This window comes from Lepus europaeus, chromosome 1 (assembly GCF_033115175.1).
Source record: "Lepus europaeus isolate LE1 chromosome 1, mLepTim1.pri, whole genome shotgun sequence".
Lineage (NCBI taxonomy): Eukaryota > Metazoa > Chordata > Mammalia > Lagomorpha > Leporidae > Lepus > Lepus europaeus.
The window spans coordinates 53,053,845-53,073,951 of NC_084827.1; the positions used below are offsets into that span (position 1 = coordinate 53,053,845).

At 39.5% G+C, this 20,107-nt stretch overlaps 1 protein-coding gene across 3 annotated transcripts in view; it reads right to left on the reverse strand.

Annotated features, from left to right (window-relative positions):
• The window catches only part of DOCK4 (dedicator of cytokinesis 4), a 530,859-nt gene that overhangs the window by 265,404 nt on the left and 245,348 nt on the right, over nt 1-20,107 (reverse strand). For all 3 annotated transcript variants that reach the window (XM_062177670.1, XM_062177599.1, XM_062177537.1), the window contains exons 6-8: nt 14,951-15,099; nt 9,953-10,037; nt 3,017-3,168 (exon numbers count right to left, since the gene is read on the reverse strand). In XM_062177670.1, coding sequence (XP_062033654.1) covers nt 3,017-3,168; nt 9,953-10,037; nt 14,951-15,099 — 386 coding nt within the window. The remainder of the gene's footprint in view (nt 1-3,016; nt 3,169-9,952; nt 10,038-14,950; nt 15,100-20,107) is intronic.

The following is a 20,107-nucleotide window of genomic DNA, read 5'->3' on the forward strand; positions in this document are numbered from 1 at the left end:
GTGCTTCTCCTGGTCTTCCATGTGAGTGCAGGGCCCAAGCACTTGGGCCATCCTCCACTGCCTTCCCAGGCCACAGCAGAGAGCTGGACTGGAAGAGGGGCGACCTGGACAGAATGCGGTGCCCCGACTGGGACTAGAACCTGGGGTGCCGGCGCCGCAGGCGGAGGATTAGCCTATTGAGCTGTGGTACCGGCCTCTCTCTATATATTTCATTCTCTGTCTCTCTGCCTTTCAAATAAATAAAAATAAGTAAGTCATTTTAAAAAAAATCTGGGGGTAAAGAGGACTGGAAAGGGATATGGCTAGAACAACATCTATCCTGAGTTGATAATTATTAAAGCAGATGGTGGGTAGGTACATGAGGGTTGTTTCTAGTATTCTACTTTTTTTATATGTCTTAAACTTTCTAAAAAGTTAATTAAAGTCATTTACATTTAGCATACCTTTTTTTTTTTTTTTTTGAAAAAGATTGGTTGATTGATTTGAAAGGCAGAGTTAGAGAGAGAGGGAGAGACAGAGCAAGATCTTCCTTCTGCTGATTCACTACCAAAATGGCCACAACAGTAGGGGCCAGGCCAGGCTGAAGCCAGCACCCTGGAACTCTACCTGGATCTCCCCTGTGGGTGTCAGGGGTCCAAGCACTTGGCCAATTTCTGTTGCCTTCTCATGCACATTGGAGGGGAGCTGCATCAGAAGGGGAGCAGCCAGAACTTGAACTGGCACCCATATGGGATGCAGGTGCTGCAGGTGCTGTTTCACCCGTTGCACCGTGACACTGGCCCCTGTACTTATAACAGTTTTTTAAATCAGATGCCACAGATGCTTCAAACTCATCAGCTATGTGAAGTGGAATGAAGAATCCCAGACTTGTTACCAATTCTGAGATGAAGGAAGATAGATAAAGAGAAGGTTGTGGCTGCTAGATCACCATCAAGGTAGACAGGAATCGAGCCAAACTTTCAGCTCTGTGCATCCTTTGGTCCCTTTTCAAAGAGAAGGGGACACAGCCCTGTATCACTGACAGCTTGGGCCAAATTTACTCATAATATGGGTTTGAATACACCCTAAAAAATAATAACTGTGCTGCCTGAGGTCTCACAAACATATAATCAATAAATCTGAGACCGTTCCAAACACCTAGTAAACATATTGTGCTTCTAATTCATACTTTCACCAATCACCCTCACAAATCACCTTCACATTGATTGTGAAGTTGAGAGGTGAGAGCCACAGAGTGCCAAATCTAGTCAGTGGAAGGGAAGAGAGAGGGATGCAGGCTTGCGCCCTCATAGGATCATTATAGAACAGATGGGATACTCGAGGACTGAGAAAGACTGAGTGGGGTGGTGGGCAGGCAATCATTAAAGCTCAGCCTTATTACAGATTAGGAAAGAGGCCCTAGCTCCTCGCCTCAACTTGGGGACAAAAGGACAATATTTGGGAGATCCTGTACCTAGATTATTTTGCTATATTTTCCAAGTATATAAGAACTAATTAAGGAGAATTTTGGACATTAACACCTAAATAGGACATTTCAGAACATCTGAAAATGCTTATGACAATACAAAACTCAGAGATAAGCTAATATTAATCTTAAATCAAAACAATTCTATGTTAATTCAATTTGAACAAGAGTGGCAAAGGGGAATTTGTACTCTTCGAAAATTTAATTAATAGGAATTAGCAAAAGGGCTATCTTATTTCTTCCTTTTACATCCCCTCTAGTTTACTACATATATTAAAGTGATCATACAAGTATATTGCACAGTTTATAAAGATTTTGTTAAACCAACCCACTCATAAATAACTTTCCACATTTTGAAATCAAGTGGTAAGCTAACTTAGACCAGTTTTTCATGCTCTTAACTTCCCTATTTAGTAAAACTGACTTGTGACAGGGCAGAGGTCTTCTAACACACGAACTCATTTCTCCAACAGTGTACAAAGTAGAATTTTGAAACTGTATTACCACTGATATTCCTCTACACCTCATAAATCCTGTCCTTGCTGCACAAACACAGCACTTTCCAAATCCCATTTTTATAATCACTTGTCAAGAAATAAGAAGTACACTTACAAGTAGATAATGATGAATGAATAAATTAATTCACCAAACACTTTTTGGCTACCAATGCATTAAAAATAATCCACATATATGTCCTAGGGAAATAAATCTGTTTTATCAGAAAAGAAATATACCAAATAATTTTATGTTTATAAAACAATATATGTGCCTCTGTATTATTTACAAGCATTAGTATTTATTGTAATAAGTAACTTTTAAAAAAACTAGGTACAGTTGGGTTGTTGTGTGTGATCTATGTTATTTTAATTCTCAATTTAAGTGTAAATATTTTCATTTAAAATATACAGTGCTTTGTATTTACTTTTAAAAATATAAAAAATTATAAAGCATAAAAAAACTCATCAAGAGTAAAGACTATGGGATAAAACTAAAAACATCCATACTAGCCTTTTTCTAAATACTGAAAGAGTACCATCAGAGAACTGAGAAAGAAGAAACTATGTGAAAACTATCATTTCATAGCTTGGAAACTAATGGAAGATTTTCAAGTATTTAGCTGTGTCCTCATATAATCTAATCTAGACAGGATTAAAATAATCTAATCATTTACTGAATAATTGGGAAGATGCTAAGTGTGGCTTCGGATAGGCAAACAAACTTCAGACTAGAGGAACTGTATTCTCCTTCCATTATCAATACAAGATAACTAAAACAAATAATAGATTTGAGATCAATACCATACTTCCATCTAATATCATTTTTATGACTTTAAAGTCCCTTTGAGTTTTCCAAGGAACTCTGCAGGTGTCATCCCTCTGTCATGGAAACATACCAAGGGCAGACAGCTTAGAGAGTCGCAGAGCGCTACAGATGGGACAATTGAGGCTGACAGAGTAAAGGTGTGCAAGAGCACATATTTTAGCTTGCCGATCACAAATATCCAGCATTCTAACATTAAAAAATTCAGGTCCTGTCTCCATGTGTGATTACCTGATTGGTCGATTCTCTTTACTGTCAAAGAGAGAGAAGATGACCTCTAGCTCCTCTCCCAGGTTGGAACACATGAGGCTCTTCATCTGGACAAACAGGTGGTGACTGCTGGCCTGCACTGGAGTGTCCTTCTTCCGATGCCGATGTTCCATCTGAATGACACCCCCCAACACAAACACAATCAGCATCAACTGAAGAAGATAATGGAACCAACAAACTAGTTAAAGTGTGATGATGATGTCTTAGGCCACATATGTTTTTTTCACTACAGATTCACTAATTGGCTGTTAAATTCTGGATTTTCTTCCATATTCTAAGATAACAAACTATGAAGTTGATAATCATCAAGGAATCTTGCTTTAAAAATTTTTTAAAATAATGAGTGTTAAAATGATACCAACTCACTGAGTAGATTGAGAAAGCAATAAATTAAAGGATTTTGTTGTTCCCTATCAACTCCCAGGGTGAGGAGAAACTATTTGTCACCTTTAAAAAATTGAATTATATGGCACTGATCATTGTATTGATGGTACCTGAACAATGTCACCATGACTTCTCATTTCTCCTAATTAAGTGTTCTTTTAAATTATGCTAAATTACATGACTGTGGTAGTTTTCTGAGGTGGGCTGTGGCAAATTACATTTTACTACTAGAGGAAAAAGAATCTTTCTAACCTGCTGTGGAGCTATAGTGAAACAGAACTAGGAAAGCTGGAGCAGTGCTCAAGGTAGGAATAGCATCTGATTCACACCTCTATCCACTTCACAACTTGTCCTCAATACAGTCAGCTGAGGCCACGTCTGGGAGGCAGAACCCGGAGTGAGAGTACCCACAGGTGAAGGGGGAAAGGAATCACCCAAGGATCCAAGAGCAAGCACAAAGTGGGTATGAGTCTTCATTTAACACATGTGTGTTAAGTGTGTACTAAGGGCCAAGCACTGGGATTGCACAAATGAGCAAAAACAGATGGTATCTAGGGAGGGCCGGAGCCACCAACAAAAACTGTTGCATATACACATGTAAACCATGACTGTACTGAATTGAGGGAAGACTCAGATTACCATGAGTCTAGAGGGAGATTTTGACTTGAATGTGGGCAGTCATAGAAGGTTTCCTGAGAAATAGACATGTTAGCCAGGAGCTAAAAAAGGAGCAGGAATTATTAACTATCTAGGACAGAACTCTCCAACAGTGAGGGACCAGCTCGCTTCTCCCCTTAATCCATTGCAGACTGATAGTTTCATAAAATAAAACCGTCATGGCAATGTCAAAATATTATACAAGTTTCTGATAACTTAGCTGTCATTTCTATATTTGGACCAGATACCAGTAGTTGATAGCTTAGTCAGTTCTTAGACTGCTGTTTGAATAGTACTAACTCGGGACGAGAAGACAGGAAGAACACATTGAGAGGCCTGTATTAACAGAACAGGTGCTAAGACTGTGGGGGATTATCACTTTCACAACACTGATCACTAATAAAGCCACCTCTGTTGGGATCACTCAACAAACAAAAAAGATGCTCAGGAACTGTGACTCAATGGTAATGGAATCAGCCTCTAAAGGTAGTTAAGGCCCTAATTCCATTTCAATATTAGTTATCTTCTTAAACTTCTAAATAGAACTCAGTAACTACTGAATGGGTGACCAACTTTTACAGCTAAAATTACTGTAAATTTTTCATGCCTTTTATTTTAAACAACTTGAAAAGTAAAGGGCAGAAAAAATATAATTAACTAAATGCACCTATAATTACTATGCTCAACAGGCACACTGAATACCAATCTCTAAAGTGGAAGGTAAATATGTATATTTCTTAAAGTCGACCTCAGCATTGTGACATGTGTTAGCATAATTACTAGGAAAAGGTTCCTGGAGAAAAATATTTCAACTGTAGGGAAAAAAGCATTATTCTGCTGCATTGTTAGGCTGCTCTATTGTTCTGTACTTTGAAAATTCTTTACACTACAGGAGAAGATGCATCATATATTATTAAAACTATATAAGCTCTTTGAGTCACAAAAAAAGGCTTCACCCCACCTTGAACTGCTTATTTGTTGATGTACCTAAAATTTCAAGATCTATTTGGTTAAAACAGTAACACAATACAAGCTGCTATGAAGAAATGAATGACTACTTTAAGGTCAGAGCTGGAGAGAGGTGAAAACCTTACAAAAAGATCCAATCTCAAGCAGGCGTCTGCTCTTGATTTCAAACAGTGCCAAGTTTCCAGCATCAATCAGCACATTCACTAAGAACTGAGGGAAAAAATTAGTTCCCTTACTCATGCAAAAAAATCCAATATATCTAAATCAGTGGCTCTCAACCTTGGCTGCACTTTAAAGTCACCAAGAGAGCTTTTAAAAAATACTTAATGCCTAGGTCCTATTCCAGAACAATTAAATTAGGATTTCTAGGGGATGTGGGGGGCCCAGAGAGTGACAGCATTGAAAGCTCCCCAGGTGATTCCAATGGACAAAGGGAGTTGAGAATAACTGACGATCATATGCAGAGAGAAGCAAATCACAACAGGAAGAAAAGTGCATTGTTGCATCTTTTGAATAACTATTTCTAGAGACCTTTTGGTCTTTGCATGTGTGCTGGTAATGAGCTTGTCTGATTCTGCCCTTCATCTATGTGACAAGGGTCCTCATGTATGCACACTCTGACATTTAAATTTTCCCCAGTAACACTCCCTCTCCCCATCCTTCCAGATCTGGGACAGACCTGGACTTAAGTAGATTACGATTATTTGCTTATCTCTTTGTAACTCACTACTTTGGGAAATTGCTAAAAAATATCTTTGTGCAAATATTATTGCAATAACAAAATTCAAAAGGCATGTTCACACTTCAAGAGCTATAATTTGGCAGTTATGACACAGAGATAAAAAATCTATCTTGAAATAATTTATGGTTACAAATGCATCTACTAGTTACTCTAAATGTGTTTATAGTGCAACAAGATCTTTGGAAGAAAAAAACAGATTCATCCCAAAGATTTATTTAACTGACTCAAATTTTCAATCCTTCTGTAATGCATTCTTTATTAGATGCATCTTCATTAGGGTTTCCCAATTTCAGTGCCATTGACCATTTAGGCTGAATATTTCTGTCTTTGACCTCGGCCCTCAGTGTGAGAACCAAAAATAACTCCAGACAATGTCAACTGTCCCCTGGGAGGTACAATGCTTCTGGGAACCACAATTTTCTGTTTGAGACCCACTGGTGTATCTCACTAAAGATTGCAAAGCAGTTCAATAACATGATCTTATAAAGCAAGTCAATAACACGATCTTATAAAACCATAAAATATTCCTAAAAAGATAATCTGCAAGAACAAATAACCAGAGATCCTAGCTAATAAGTGTCGCTTTATTTATAGAAGATAGAGATCTGGCCTTTGGCACTAAAACAAACATTCTAAGTGGACACATGTTAACACTGTGAGTTCTTTGGCACTTTTTTATGTTTAGATGAACCCAATTAGATGAGAAATACCTGCTAATGGAGCTATCAAAAACCTAAAGCAAAGACAATTATTTTTAATGATGCAATATGAATTTTGTAAGATCCAAACAGTTTTGTTTCAAACCTTTTACTGGCAAGAAAGAAGCAGAAGAGAAACAGCAACAATTAACCAAATATCCTCTAATGGGGCATTTTACCTCCATGCCCGGTCCTTGACCATAGAGTGGCAATAAACTACAAACAAGGACAACAACAGAAGATTGATGAAGGTGCCTCCCAAGTCTCCCTAGTGAAATCAATACAGTCAGTCATGTTTATGTTGCACAGAGAGAAAGATCAGGAGTACAGAGAATTTGATTACTGTTAGGCCAGGATACAAACAGGAACTTGAAAAAGGAACTACTTGAGAGAGAGAATGTGTTCAGCCAGTAATCACTGAGTTTTTCTTGGGCTACTAACTTTCCTTTGAAACATTAAAGCACAATTACTACAAGCAAAATTAAGTTTTCATGGAAAACCACAATGTTTTATCCTCATCTGTAAAATGAAGACACTGGTTTAGGATCTGGACTGTAAAATACTAAAATATCCCCATTTTCTCCACCAAGGGCAGAAATCGCTAATCAATCAGAACCCAGAGGAGACCTCAGAAATTTATCAACATTGTACTCCAGGCAACCACTGCTAATAAACTGGAATGTAGAAGAAGCAAAATCAATTTGTCACCCTATATATAATACAAGTCAAAAGCAGAGACTAGATTGCATACACATAAAAAGAACCAGGGAAAACATATTTATGTAGATATTATTTTATCAAATATCTGACATCCCTAGCTACTTTGGGGTATGTGACTGTGCTCTGCCTATCAAATGTAAATGTGAGTGCTGTATGGTACTTCCAGGAAGGCTCATTAAAGTAGCTGAATCAACTGAGTCTTTCTACTTCCTGCTACCTGGAATAGAGATGTAATGGCTAGAATTCTTGCAGCTTTACTGTACTTTGAGATGTCCTTGATGGAAGCCATGCTTCCCACAGCAGAAAAACATGAACTTGTACCACTTTTTATGTCACAAAACCGGAAAGAAATCTAGAGCTTCTTGCTTCTAGACTTGCAAATTTTGAGAAATAAATTTCTATTATGTCTAAGTTTCTATTTTTTTCATTAACTCTAGGCAAACCTAATCCTTAGATTTAGCATATTGGGTTTCAGCTATGCTTGCCATTTTTGTCTAACATGGACATACTAAAGATGCAAAAGGACGAAAACCACTGAATGCTTAGGTGTCAAATAGGTCACGGACAGGCATTTTACAGCATTTCCTGCTTGATCTTCATCACGAACATGAGAAGAATTACTTCTCGGTTAAGCATATGAAGAAAGTGAGGCTTGGAGACTAAATAGTTTATTCCAAGATCACAGACCCAGTTAGACGAAGAGACAGATTACAAATCATAGTTGTTTGGAGCCACACTTCACAGTCTATTCATTTTACCATAAAGTGTTTTTCTCTTTTTTAAATTTTTGAGATAACATTTTTAATTTACATTACCATCAAAGGCTTATGCTCCACTAAAGAAAGAGTTGAACACATAAAAAAGTAAAAATACCACAATTCAGCAGGATTATAGGTTGGGGTTATAAACAACAAGCAAATGAGAAGATGTTCAACTTCACTCATACTAAGTAAATCCTGTAGTAGTCACAGATCATTAAAAATATAGTAGTATATAATTCTTAATCTGTTTGGCAAAGATTTAAAACAAAGCTTAACAAAACACTATTTTGTTATAAAAATTTTGAAAACACTGAGTGCTTATATGCAAAGCAGTAACTAAGATTACTTTCAATCTAAGAGAGGGAGTAAAAGGCATTGTGTGTCACGAAGGGGCTTCATCTTGAGCCTGAAATTTGACAAAAGTGAAACAAAACATGATGCTCAATGAATTAAACTAACAACGTTATAGATGTCACATTAAAGGATGTGACTGTTCAATGAATCAAACATACGAAATATGCTCTCTAAACCAAGGGAGGGATGGCATTTGGAATACTCGTTGTTTGTTCCTTCCTGGTTCCCCTGCCATTGACTTTCACCTGCATTTTTGTTATATTCCCAGATTCTCTGCTTGGCACAGAGGCTACAAAGGCATAAGTAGGCAACACCCACAAGAAGACCAACATACAGTCAAGGAAATCCACTATAAAAACGGAATTCTTTGCAACTGAAAAAGTGAAATGTAATGAGAACAGGTGAATGACTAAAGAAAAACCTGAAATCGGTATTAGCTATTATCTGACTTCTCAAATCAGATATAAACCCCAATGGATTCAATGAAATTTCCCCACATTTTTCAGATATGGATAATCTTTGGGTTAGCCTGAGTGGGAGGGCAGGTATGGTAGGAAGAATAACTATATTCCTAAAGTTGTACATATGAAATATGTATTCCTTACAAAATAAATAAATTAATTAATTTTAAAAAAGCAAAAAAACTCAATTGAAAGATGAAAAAATAAATGAATAAATAGATAAATAAGAATATTCCACTATTCTCAAAAAGATAATGTAAGCTTGGGAAGCTGCCACAAAAGAGGCAGACTCTTCCAAAAAGGAGAATACCATTTCCAGCAGGCGCTCCTCATAGGAACATGATGGTAAGGCCAAAAGTTAAGGAGAGCAAAGTAACATTATGCTTAGGGCAGTGGCTTCTGAAAGTCCTTCCCAACCACCTTCTTCTCTGATTTTGGATTTTAAGAGAGCTTAGTTAACAACAAGAGGTTGGGTAGGTTTCATACATGTATTTAAGAACACAAGGCTAAATATAAGGCAGATTGGACCAGATTTGGAAACCTGGATAGCAAGCACAAAAAAACTGGACTTTAATATATCAGGTAACTAGAAAGAAACTCAAGTCATATGTGATGTTGTTATGGACAATATGATAAAATATTTTAGGGATATTAATGGATTTCAGCACTCAGGAATGGATTGGGGCCTGGGAGGAGTTAGATGTTCAGAACAGAAGTTGAATATTAAGGAGAAGATACTTTTAGTAGTTGGTATACAAACAATGATAATAGGGGGAGGGAGTAGGACTGACATTTTGGTGGGAAAAGACTAGCGACCATTAGAACACTGTGCTAGAACATGCCACATAAGTATGAGTGACTTGTAAGCATTTCACTAGATGAGGAAAAATGTGTGAAGACTGGCAAAAGAACTGGAAACTTCTTTGAATGTACTGCCCAATGGCTAGGTGGAGAATATCATGGCATTCCGAGATGAGTAAAGTGTCTCAGTACTGTACTCAGGGCATGGTCACCTCAACTCTCAATTCTCTTTACTCCCTCCAAATTAAACCTGGAACATCCTGTTCCCAAAAAATCAAGCAAGTATGAAGAGTGCCATGGAAACCACAAAATTAGCAGTGAGGCTGTGAGTCAAGGTTTCCTATACCTACCAATCGGTAGAGCTCAGTGATGCTGATGTCTTCGGGATCCACCATTGCATACTCTTTCCTAGGCACCAGGTCCAGTCCCAGTTGTCTAGAAAACAAATGGCAAAAGTTTGGGAGAAAAGTCATCTCTGTGTAAGACAGTAGGAGTTAATATTTTTGTTGCATCTCCTTGAAGTTGGATGTATCACCCACCATGTTCCTCTCCCCATTTTACTCCACATGATTTTGTCAGCATAATTTACAACACTTGGCCATTCTTGAGAAACAGAAGGTGACTCAGGGAGACAAACTGAGAGAGGATGCTAAGGGTTTCTGCCACTGAGGGCCTTTGTACACTATGGGGAGCCTTCAGCATCCTAAAAATATCATCAGAGAAGCCCTTCCACACAACAATGGGGTGAAAACCTAGAGCTAGACATTATTTGGCTCTGGAAATGGGAGTATAGGAGAGGGAGTCTGGGCTTTTATGATTTGCCTTAGCCCCCAAAGAGCAAAAAATGCCCAGAGTTAACCTGCTTCTAATGGGAGTCTGACAACCTGGGCATACTTCTCACTCAGGGCAGGTTCTTGGCTAGGCCATTATGAGACATTCAGCAAGGGCAGGAAACAGGAATTGGGCAGCACAGTGCAGGCCTGGAGAGGCCAAACGGTTTAATCTCTTGGGCCAAGTGTCATTTCAGCTGACATGTGGCTTGCTGTGCTGACAAGTGTTCTAAGTACTCTAAGCCTCGATGGGATGTGGAAAGTGACTTGCAAAGTGTGCTTACTAGGATGGACAGAAGAAAGTAAGAATTTCTTCTAGCTAGGTTCTCACCCCACCCTCCAGTGGCCTTGGGAACACCCCTCCCCTAGAGAACCCACCACTGCACTTCACCAATGTCAACCTTCCTCTCAGGAACCACCTGGGACCGTCCCACAGCTTCACGAAGCTTCTGTAATGCCCAAAGGATCAGTGCGGAGATCTTGTTCTTCACCAGAATTCCCTCAGTAACCACACCCCAGGCCCCAAGCTTAGTTCTCTAGAGATCATTTATTCTGCATCCCTTTGACATCATGGCTCTGACATGGAAGCCACGGGCCCTGCACTTCCAATTACAGAACCACAGCTTTCTTACTTTGGAATTTTACAAAGAATACTGAAATTTCATTCCCTTTACAAAATCTCACTAAAGTTTCATAAGTAAAATTCATTAATTCAGTGTCTACTTCAAGGCCGGAACTGCCCAGGCACCCTGAGGGATATTTGTTCTAAGAAGATTAGAAGATTGTCAACTTTCTTGAGGAATTGTCTTTCAGATGTTAAGACAGTTTCTTAGTTTTCCTACATTTCCCTTTAAGAAAACACAAAGTGATCATGTTGAACTGTAGATGAACTTTAAAATCATAACAAGCACTGTGATTTGCTTTCTAGAGACCCTTATCTCCCATGTTATATCCTCAGCCATACTTCTGGTAGGGGCTGGTCCCCATTCTCCATCTCCTCCAAGACAAAATCACAGCACTACCGTCCAAGACCTCATTTTACAGCAAGTCAGTGCTGCCGCTGCAACAATATCCAGCAAAGGAAGGAGGACACGGAACCACATCTGAATTGTGTTGCCTGCCAAACCCCAAACTCCTCATATGAGAAGCTTCCCTGCCTACATTATCTACTGGGAGGTGGGTGACAGATGAGACAGTCACCTGACTATCACCCCTTCCTGAGCCACAGCTGACCAGCCTGCGGGTAGGCATCTGACCTAAGGACAAATACTCCATGAACTGGAAGTGACATATGAGAAGCTGGTATAAAATGTATAGCCCAAACTGAAGTAAGCTATTGGCTATCAATGAGAGTCCTTCTTTGTGAACTTGAACTTGGAAATTCAGGCAGCATTGGCCATGTGGCATGGATGGAAAATTTACTTGAAAGACAACTGAACTGTGCCATTGCAGGATTGAGTACAGATCAGCTGCAGCTACACAGGTTCTGTAGCAGCTGTGGGCTCCAGAACCTCCAGGGGCGTTCAGGCTCAGTAATCTGTATTATGCAAGTCCCTTTCTCCCTAAGTCTTGACAGTCCAACTTCCACTAGCTGCCTGGAGTCCTGGCTGCTATGAAGTATCTTATTTGTGTTTATTTGATGTTATTTTGTCAACTCCTAGGTATACCCTTAGGATAACAAAACAAAACAAAACATTGATTCAGGTTTCTGAGCCTACAGTATCAGGGCACTGCTTTACAAGGCAGAGAGAAATGATATGAAAATAGTCACAACAAGATGGGGGGACATCAGGAAGGATACAGGAAGCCAGTAGTGGAGTGGCAGAGAGAATCAAGTCTTGTATCAAACCGGTCACTAAGTTACTCTGTGACACCAGGAGTAGGTATAAATAGATGATCTCTCCTGTAATATCTCCGCAGCAAAGTCAAAGGACATCAGAAGACTCTGTGAGCCACAGAAACAAGTGCCAACGCTAGACATCTGTCTGAAACTCCCAGGTGAGAGCACCTGTTTGACTGGCACCATTTGGGGACAAAATGATTTATCTCCTCCTCCTCCCCAGGCTCCCACATCCAGGGGGCTTCTCTTTAACACTCTTCTACAGTTTGACGTACAACTTGACATTGAACACATTCTTCATTTACGTTCATCCACAGATTTATGTGTGGACGGACAATTTTGCAGAGTAGTTTCATCTCGTAGAAATGGCAAGAGAAGGATCTTCCCTGGCTTTCTACTTAGCACTATTCAAGAAGAAAACAAACTTATACTTAAAGGCAAATACATAATCTCTAAGCTGAAAGTCATTTTCAAGTAAGTGGTCAATGAAATTTAAAGAAAATAGAATGAGAGCCAGAAAATTCATGAATTTGAGGATGAATATATTACACTACTCATTTTTATGCATCAATGGTTTACCAACTTACTATAAATTAGCCACAGAACTGCCCAAAGCATAAGCTGGAACTTATGTAAGTCAGAACCTGAGTCATGATCCAGTCATGATTTTCCTCCTTTCTCCCTTTACTTAATCCATCATCTTCCTTCATAATACCAAAAAAGTATTTTCTTGCTTGCTCTATATCATATTTTTAATGATGCAGCATTTGTTCATGACCTATGTACACATTCCTGTATACTTTAAAGTATTTTAAAAACTGATTTGAGTAGAAAAAACAAAGACAGAGTCTGGAAAAGTACTCCCATCTGCTGGTTCACTCCCCAAGTGACCACAAAGGCCATGGCTGAGTGGGCCCAAAGCCAGGAACAGGGAATCTATCCAGTTTTCCTTTCGAGGAGCAGGGAGCTAATCACCCTGGTGTCGGCAAAACAGGAAGCTGGAGTCAGGAGCTGGAGCCAGGAATTGAACCCAGGGACCCAGATGTGGATCACGGGTTAGTGACATCCCATCAGGCAGCTTAAATGCTAGGCGAAATGTCTATCCCTGTAAGTTGTTCTTGATAAACTAACTCTACCCAACTTCCTTCTATTTACAAACAAATGCTTTAAGTGAGGATGAGCATAGTGATTAAGAGTCACTATCATTCAGTGGAAACTCAAAGGTTTTTCAAAATAATGAAGGAAAACACGAAAGGCAGGCAGCACAGGGCACACTCCAACAGTACTTTAGAGCTACCCTCTTAGTACTTCTCCACCTCCTATGGCAAGACTGGAAGCTCCATGCAAACGGCTGGCAAATCTTGTCTGTGAGAGGAAGGATGTATGTTTAATCTGATCATCCTGGAGCTCAAAGGGCCCTTGGACCTCCTAAAGTCAAGAAAAGTTCATTAATTTTCTCAAGTCTTAAAAAAAGCAGTGTTTCAAGTCCAGTTCTCCTGCTACCACTCCGCACCTGCTTTATTTCTCACAGGAATGGATCCTCCAGAGATAAATAAATCAGGCAATTCTATTCACTGGCCATAAAAAGATGAATGGCACATTGTATTTAAAAAAAAAAAATACCAGCCGTACTCTGAGTGAGATGGAAGTTTAAAATCTGTTTGTAAGCCTGTGTATTGGTATCTGTAGTCTATAACATCTTGGCAGGCATCAAACCCAGCTGCTGATCAAGTGACTTCCTTCCTATGAAGTGGAAGCAGCATTCTAGTTTCACACTGGTTCCTCCAGATTCAGTAAGAGGCAAATTTATCTGTGGTTCATTTTCTGCCAAGTTCTCTTTGCTGTTTCTTTTCTCATTTTTTGATGCTCTAAGATCCTTTGAAAATCCAGAGAAAATGGGGCCTTGTGGCAAGGAAAGAACAGGAGGATATGACCACATGCGATATTAAGAAACCACTTCACTACCTCAACCAAGCCTTATGTGATCTAGGATCATGGGCAAAGTTGGCTTATTCTAATCTCTCATTCCTATATTAATATTCATACTTAGTATTATATCAGCTTTGGTCAGAGCTTTTTACTCTCAGATTTACTACTTAAGTGCCTGGCTGTTATTTTAAATAAATCACAGTTTTATTTAAAAGCAAACTTCAGTCAAGAACAGTTTTTCATTGAGTTCTCCTAAGCAGCTCCTCAAAATGGCTAAAATGAACTTCAGGACTAATCACAGCAATAATAAAAGGCCCCAGTGGTGTACCTGTCATGAGACTCTTAGCTGAAGCTGTTAACATCAATGCCTCCCTCTTGCTGTAATATGGAAAAGGTATTTATTAAAAGCAAATAGCATATACCAAACTTAAGGCCCATTTGAAAATAAGACCCATTTTAGCCAGAAGCCACAGCTAGTTAATCCTTGTGAACTGTTGATTTTCTTTGAGCCCAGGCACTCCATCAGACCACACAGGGCACTGGAGAACAAATGATGTCTTAGTGGCACCCCAGCCTCAGAGGCCAAGGTTCTTGGCTCTCCCAGTGGTAGCCAGCACTAAGCATCAGAAAGGGAATGCTGGAAAAACTCCTTGTGATTTTTTGCAGTGATATCACCAGACCCTGCTCATACTACGCCGTTTCTGCTGTGTTCACCCATGGAAGACTGCCTTGCAAGGCTCAGTACTCACTCATTGCCCCAGTCCAGGCGGGCAGTGATGTGGCGCTTCACATCCTTCATGCGGTCATGGGTGAGATGGCCCACCAGCACCTGCCGCCGGAGATCCAGGATTTCATTCATGATGTGCCACAGCCGGTGGAAGAGATCACCTTCATTTCTCTATGAAACATGGAAATGTGGAGAGCTGGTCGTCAGTCCCCATATGGAAAAGGAAGGAGGCGTGCCATCCTGTCTCTGTGTGCTTGCTGCTTTATGGACACATTCTCTTAACAGACGAACTCTTGCTGCACTGTCCGTCAGTGCATTCAGTGTGCTATGCATTTTCATGCAAGCAACACAATGCTGTCTTCCTGTCCAGGATCCAGCTTTACTTCTCACACTCCCCCATCAGACACGGTGTTCCTGTTTCTCACTACACCTCCACACCTGACACTGGGCCCAGGCTCCATGCTTTATATACTCTGCCTGTATTTCCATTTTAAGTGCCCTTTCCTTGGTTCCAGGCAAGTTCCACTGTCCTCCAAGTCCCAGCCTAATCCACACTTCTGTCAGGATATCTTCCCTGGCAATTGTTGTTCCTATTCTTTTCTCTCTTCTCTGTGACATGACTGACTGCATGCAACTAAAACCAATGAAAAGGAAAATCATTTTCCAATTATTTCTTGCCTGTTTGTCTTAATGCTTTATTGGCTCTCCCATCAGCTTTTGGGCACATGGAGGGTGTTCAAACTCATTCATTGATGGACTGCAGTGGCACTGAGACCTTTAAAAAAACGCATTGCTTTCTTTCCTATTTTTTAAAGTCATGTGAAACTCATTAAGCTATGTGGCTTGGTGGAAGAAGACCTGTTAAATGCCTGACTTCAAATGCTGATGTGGACACTCACTAGCTTTATAGTCTGTGAGTTTGAGCTCTGTCATCTGTGAAACAGGGGCAGAACTATTTTCCTGCAACATTGTTCTATAGATCAATGATGACAGTTACGAAGGGAGTTTTATAGCACAGACTTAGTGCCAGATGACCTTGGTCTGAGTTCTAATTCTGCCATTTACTGGCTGAAAATTACTGGCAATGTAATCTGTTTATATAAGAATCACAGTACCTACCTTATTGGTTGTTATGAGGAGTTATGAGCCAGGAAGGTTGTCCCTTGGTATTTGCAAGGGATTGGCTACAGGATACTCTGAAGATATGAAAAGCTCTGGATGCTCAAGTCCCTTTATAAAATCATGGTAATATTTGAATGTAAACTATGTGTATCCTCCCATATACCTTAAATCACCTCTAAATTACTTAGGACAGCTTATACAAGGTAAACACAATGTTTATAGTTGTTACACTGTCATTTTACAGAATGACAAGAAAAAGGTCTGTGGTGTATCAGTATAGGTGAAATTTTTTTCCAATTTTTTAAATCTGTAACTGATTGAGTCTATGGATGAGGAATCTGTTGATACAGAGGGCTGACTAGCCTAGAATAAATACCATGAAAACATCAGCTGTTACCATGCTGTGGTTTGGGAATTGGTCCGGGTGTCCGCCAGAGGTCCATGTGTTAACAACTTGGTCCCCAAAGTCTTATGTTAGTGCTTAATGGATTAAGTAAGGGTAGAAGCTTAATCCAATTAAGGTATCTGAAGGTGAGCACATTGGGAGATGTTCAGATTGGATTAAGTTGTTAGGGTGGAGTCCCCCATGGAATCATGGTGGCTTTCTAAGGACAGACCACATAGACCTCTACAATGAGTGGGTTTGGTCTCTATTCCTGGTGACTCACCATGTGATCCTACACTCTGCCAGTAAGGCTCACCCTATCTTGGACTGTGAGCCAAAACAAACCTCTTTCCTTCATAAGTAGCTTCTCCTAGGTATTTTTCATAGTGACAAAAAGAGTGACTAATACATACTAGGAATTTTATTGTATTGGGCTTGATTCAGAGTAAGCTTATGATAAATACTATTTCTATACCCAAACCAGGCTATTTATATTTTAGCCCAGAGACATTCAGGTTAAACTCTATATCCATCTTTCTTAACCACAGAAGTTGCTAGTAGACTAGATTACTGAGGTTATCATCCACCTACAAGCAGCCAGAAATACCAAGTTCTATGTGAGGGGTAAATATGCTATGTCATAATGTAACATTTTGAAGTATTTTAAAAAGTACTGACATGTTTTCTGCTTGATCAGTAATTGGGGTCTTGAAGAGCTCCATGTACTGTGCAGGTAGATATGTTTGCCATGGAAACCAGAATTCTCCAGGATCACATCCGTGGTCCTCTGAGACAGGACTATTCTTACTCTCTTCTCAACTTCTAATGCACTCTGATGAGCCTCTTCTGCTATTTCTCAACCTGTACTCACATTTATGCTACCTTTTAAGTTATTACGAGGGCTCTGTCACACAGTACTCTTATGTTTTTTAAACTTTTAGGGAAATTTTTTTAAAGATTCATTTCATTTATTTGAAAGGCAGAGTTATAGAGAGAAAGGGAGGGAGGGAGAGAGAGAGAGAGAGAGACAGAGACACAGAGAGAGAGAGATCATTCATCTGCTGGTTCACTCCTCAAATGGCCACAATAGACAGGGCTGGACCAGACAGAAGCCAGGAGACAGTAGTTTCTTACGGGTCTCCCACATGGGTGCAGGGCCCAAGCACTTGGGTCATCCTCCCCTCCACCTCTTTCCCAAGCTCATTAGCATGGAGCTAGATTGGAAGCAGAACAGCTAGGACTAGATGCCAGCACTGCAGGCAGTGGTTTTACCAGCTACACCACAATGCTCTGATACTCTTATAACTGTGCTGTGGTCAGTGCCTGTGCTATGTGACTGCAAGCCTCCATCACAATGGCTGCCATCTACCTTGTGCATCCCCAGCAGCTGGAGAATGCATGAACAAACAAATGAATGACTACCTTCAAGCACAGGTGTCAGTTTTTGTGGACACTGAGAGACGGGTTCTGTTTAGGGCTTACAAAATAAGTATGAAAAATCAAGAGGCCACTTAAGAACTCAGCAGTGGGAAGGAGCTGTAAGCCCACTTAGGTGAAAATAAAATTCTGTAAGGATGGCATAAAATGAGTAAAATCTCTTGTTGCAAGGGAGAGAGCCAGTATCCTCTTGAACTGTCACATGAGACCATTGTCTGCCTGCTCTTGGGGAGGGCACTGTGCAATTTTTTATTAGGATAGACTGCACTGTCTATGATGTCATCTCTAATACTTTGTGGAGATGAGAAGGAAGCAGGGTCCTTTATAAAAATAAGAACTGCTCAGCCAGCTAGCCCTTTAGGGAACAAAACCAAGGGCAGAGAGAGGCAGTCATCCTGACATACCACAGGCCTGCTCAACCAACAGGCCCTACTACTGAGAAAAAAAACTACACACAAGGTTCCACATGCAGTCACACAGTTGTGATTCTTTAGATTAGAAACTCAACAGAGAAATATGAAAAATGTTTCTGATTTAGTGTGAAATGAATGAGGTAGGCTAAAAAAATCAAACACTTAGAATAAAACAATATCTAGAAATTCCTGCAACAAAAGTCAAATGAAAAGATAATTGTGAGCTCTTCAGCATTTTAGAGAATGGGTAAGTTTTTATTTGCCTTAAAGCAGCACACATTTGGGCAGCAGTGGAGCTAGATTTAAATTCAGGCTCTACCACTTTATGTGGGACCCCAGATAAATTATCTTTGAAAAGATTCAGGAATAAAAACGATCTGGCAGAACCCGAGGGAAGAGAGATATAAAATACAAGGAACTCTGTAAAATATACAGAGCTCAGAGCCTGCATGAAAATATTCAATAAGAGACGGCTACTGTGTTTCTCCTAAACTTGTGGTGGTTATATTACTGATAGACTAATAAGTTATATTTAAAAGAGCATTATTTGGGCTTTTAGTGATGTTATTTAAAAGAGTAACATTTACCATGTGCTTTTATGCCATTTGACATATATTATCTCATTTAATACCTTACAACTTAGAAAATATTATTACCCTCATCAAACATCTTCAAGTAGAGAAGCCAAGTGTTTTAAAACTGTTGCAAAGTAACATGGATAGCTCCCTAAGTACAGTCAAGAATGAAAAATGCAAACCAAAATATTTTCATCAGGAAAAAGAGAAATCACAAAGTATGACATGCTCAGGTCAGTTTCATTCTCAACGTCAAAAATGTGGTATCTCTGGGTTAAAGTTTCCTTTTGCTCCTAATATAACTGACAATATTCCAGTATCCAGGGAATTTTTTGGAAAATTCTTTCTCTTTCATACTACTTGAGACATCAGGAAGAGAGGTTGGCTCTGGCATGTACTACACATGGATTTTCAAAGTATCCACGAATGTCCTCAAAATAGTTGCAACTCTAAAAGCAGATTAAAAATAGCTAGATAAGGCAAAATCAAGATACATTCATCTTTGTTCCCCTGCAATTGCCACATTAAAGGAAGCACTGGTGCTCTAGCTCTACTAGTAGATGATACTTATACTATCTTTATTTTTATAACTTTCCCTTGTTGAGTATTTAGGATGCAGTGGTTCAAACGTTTCAGTTTTTCTGAGCATTAGTGCCACACATAATGTCCCTTTAAGTGAAGTTATACTTGGGTTTTATATTCTTTGCAATGTATATATTTTTATAAAATCTAAAAAGGATATCTGCATTCCCTTTGTACCATGTTAACACTGAATGTTGGAGGTCAGTTCTTTTGACTTTGTGTTTACCAAGGCTACACTCTGGCAATCTGTCGAACATTGTCTTATGGATTTCCATACTGAGTCCTGAAGCCACCGGCTTGAGAAAGGCATAAGCAGAAAACGCCAACATCAAAGGGTTTTCATCAGTGACATTTTAACATCTTACCTGAACGGAATACCTATGGCTCTTTGGATGTAAAAGGCAATAAAAGCCGTCATTTTGTGCCAATGCCCCTCACTAATTTGGATTTTCTCTTTGATAGACTGTTGCAAATCATTTTGTCAGGATAAGTATACCTTTGTATTCAGAATGAATCCTTGCACATGATTAAGCTATTCTATAAATTTCTTCAAAATAAAAGCAGAAATTGCATCTATTTTCTCTTCTTTAATACTGCACTATCCTCATACTTCCCAGTATGTAGCAGTTCAGAGGGAGCACACCAGACTGCCAGGGGAGTCCCAG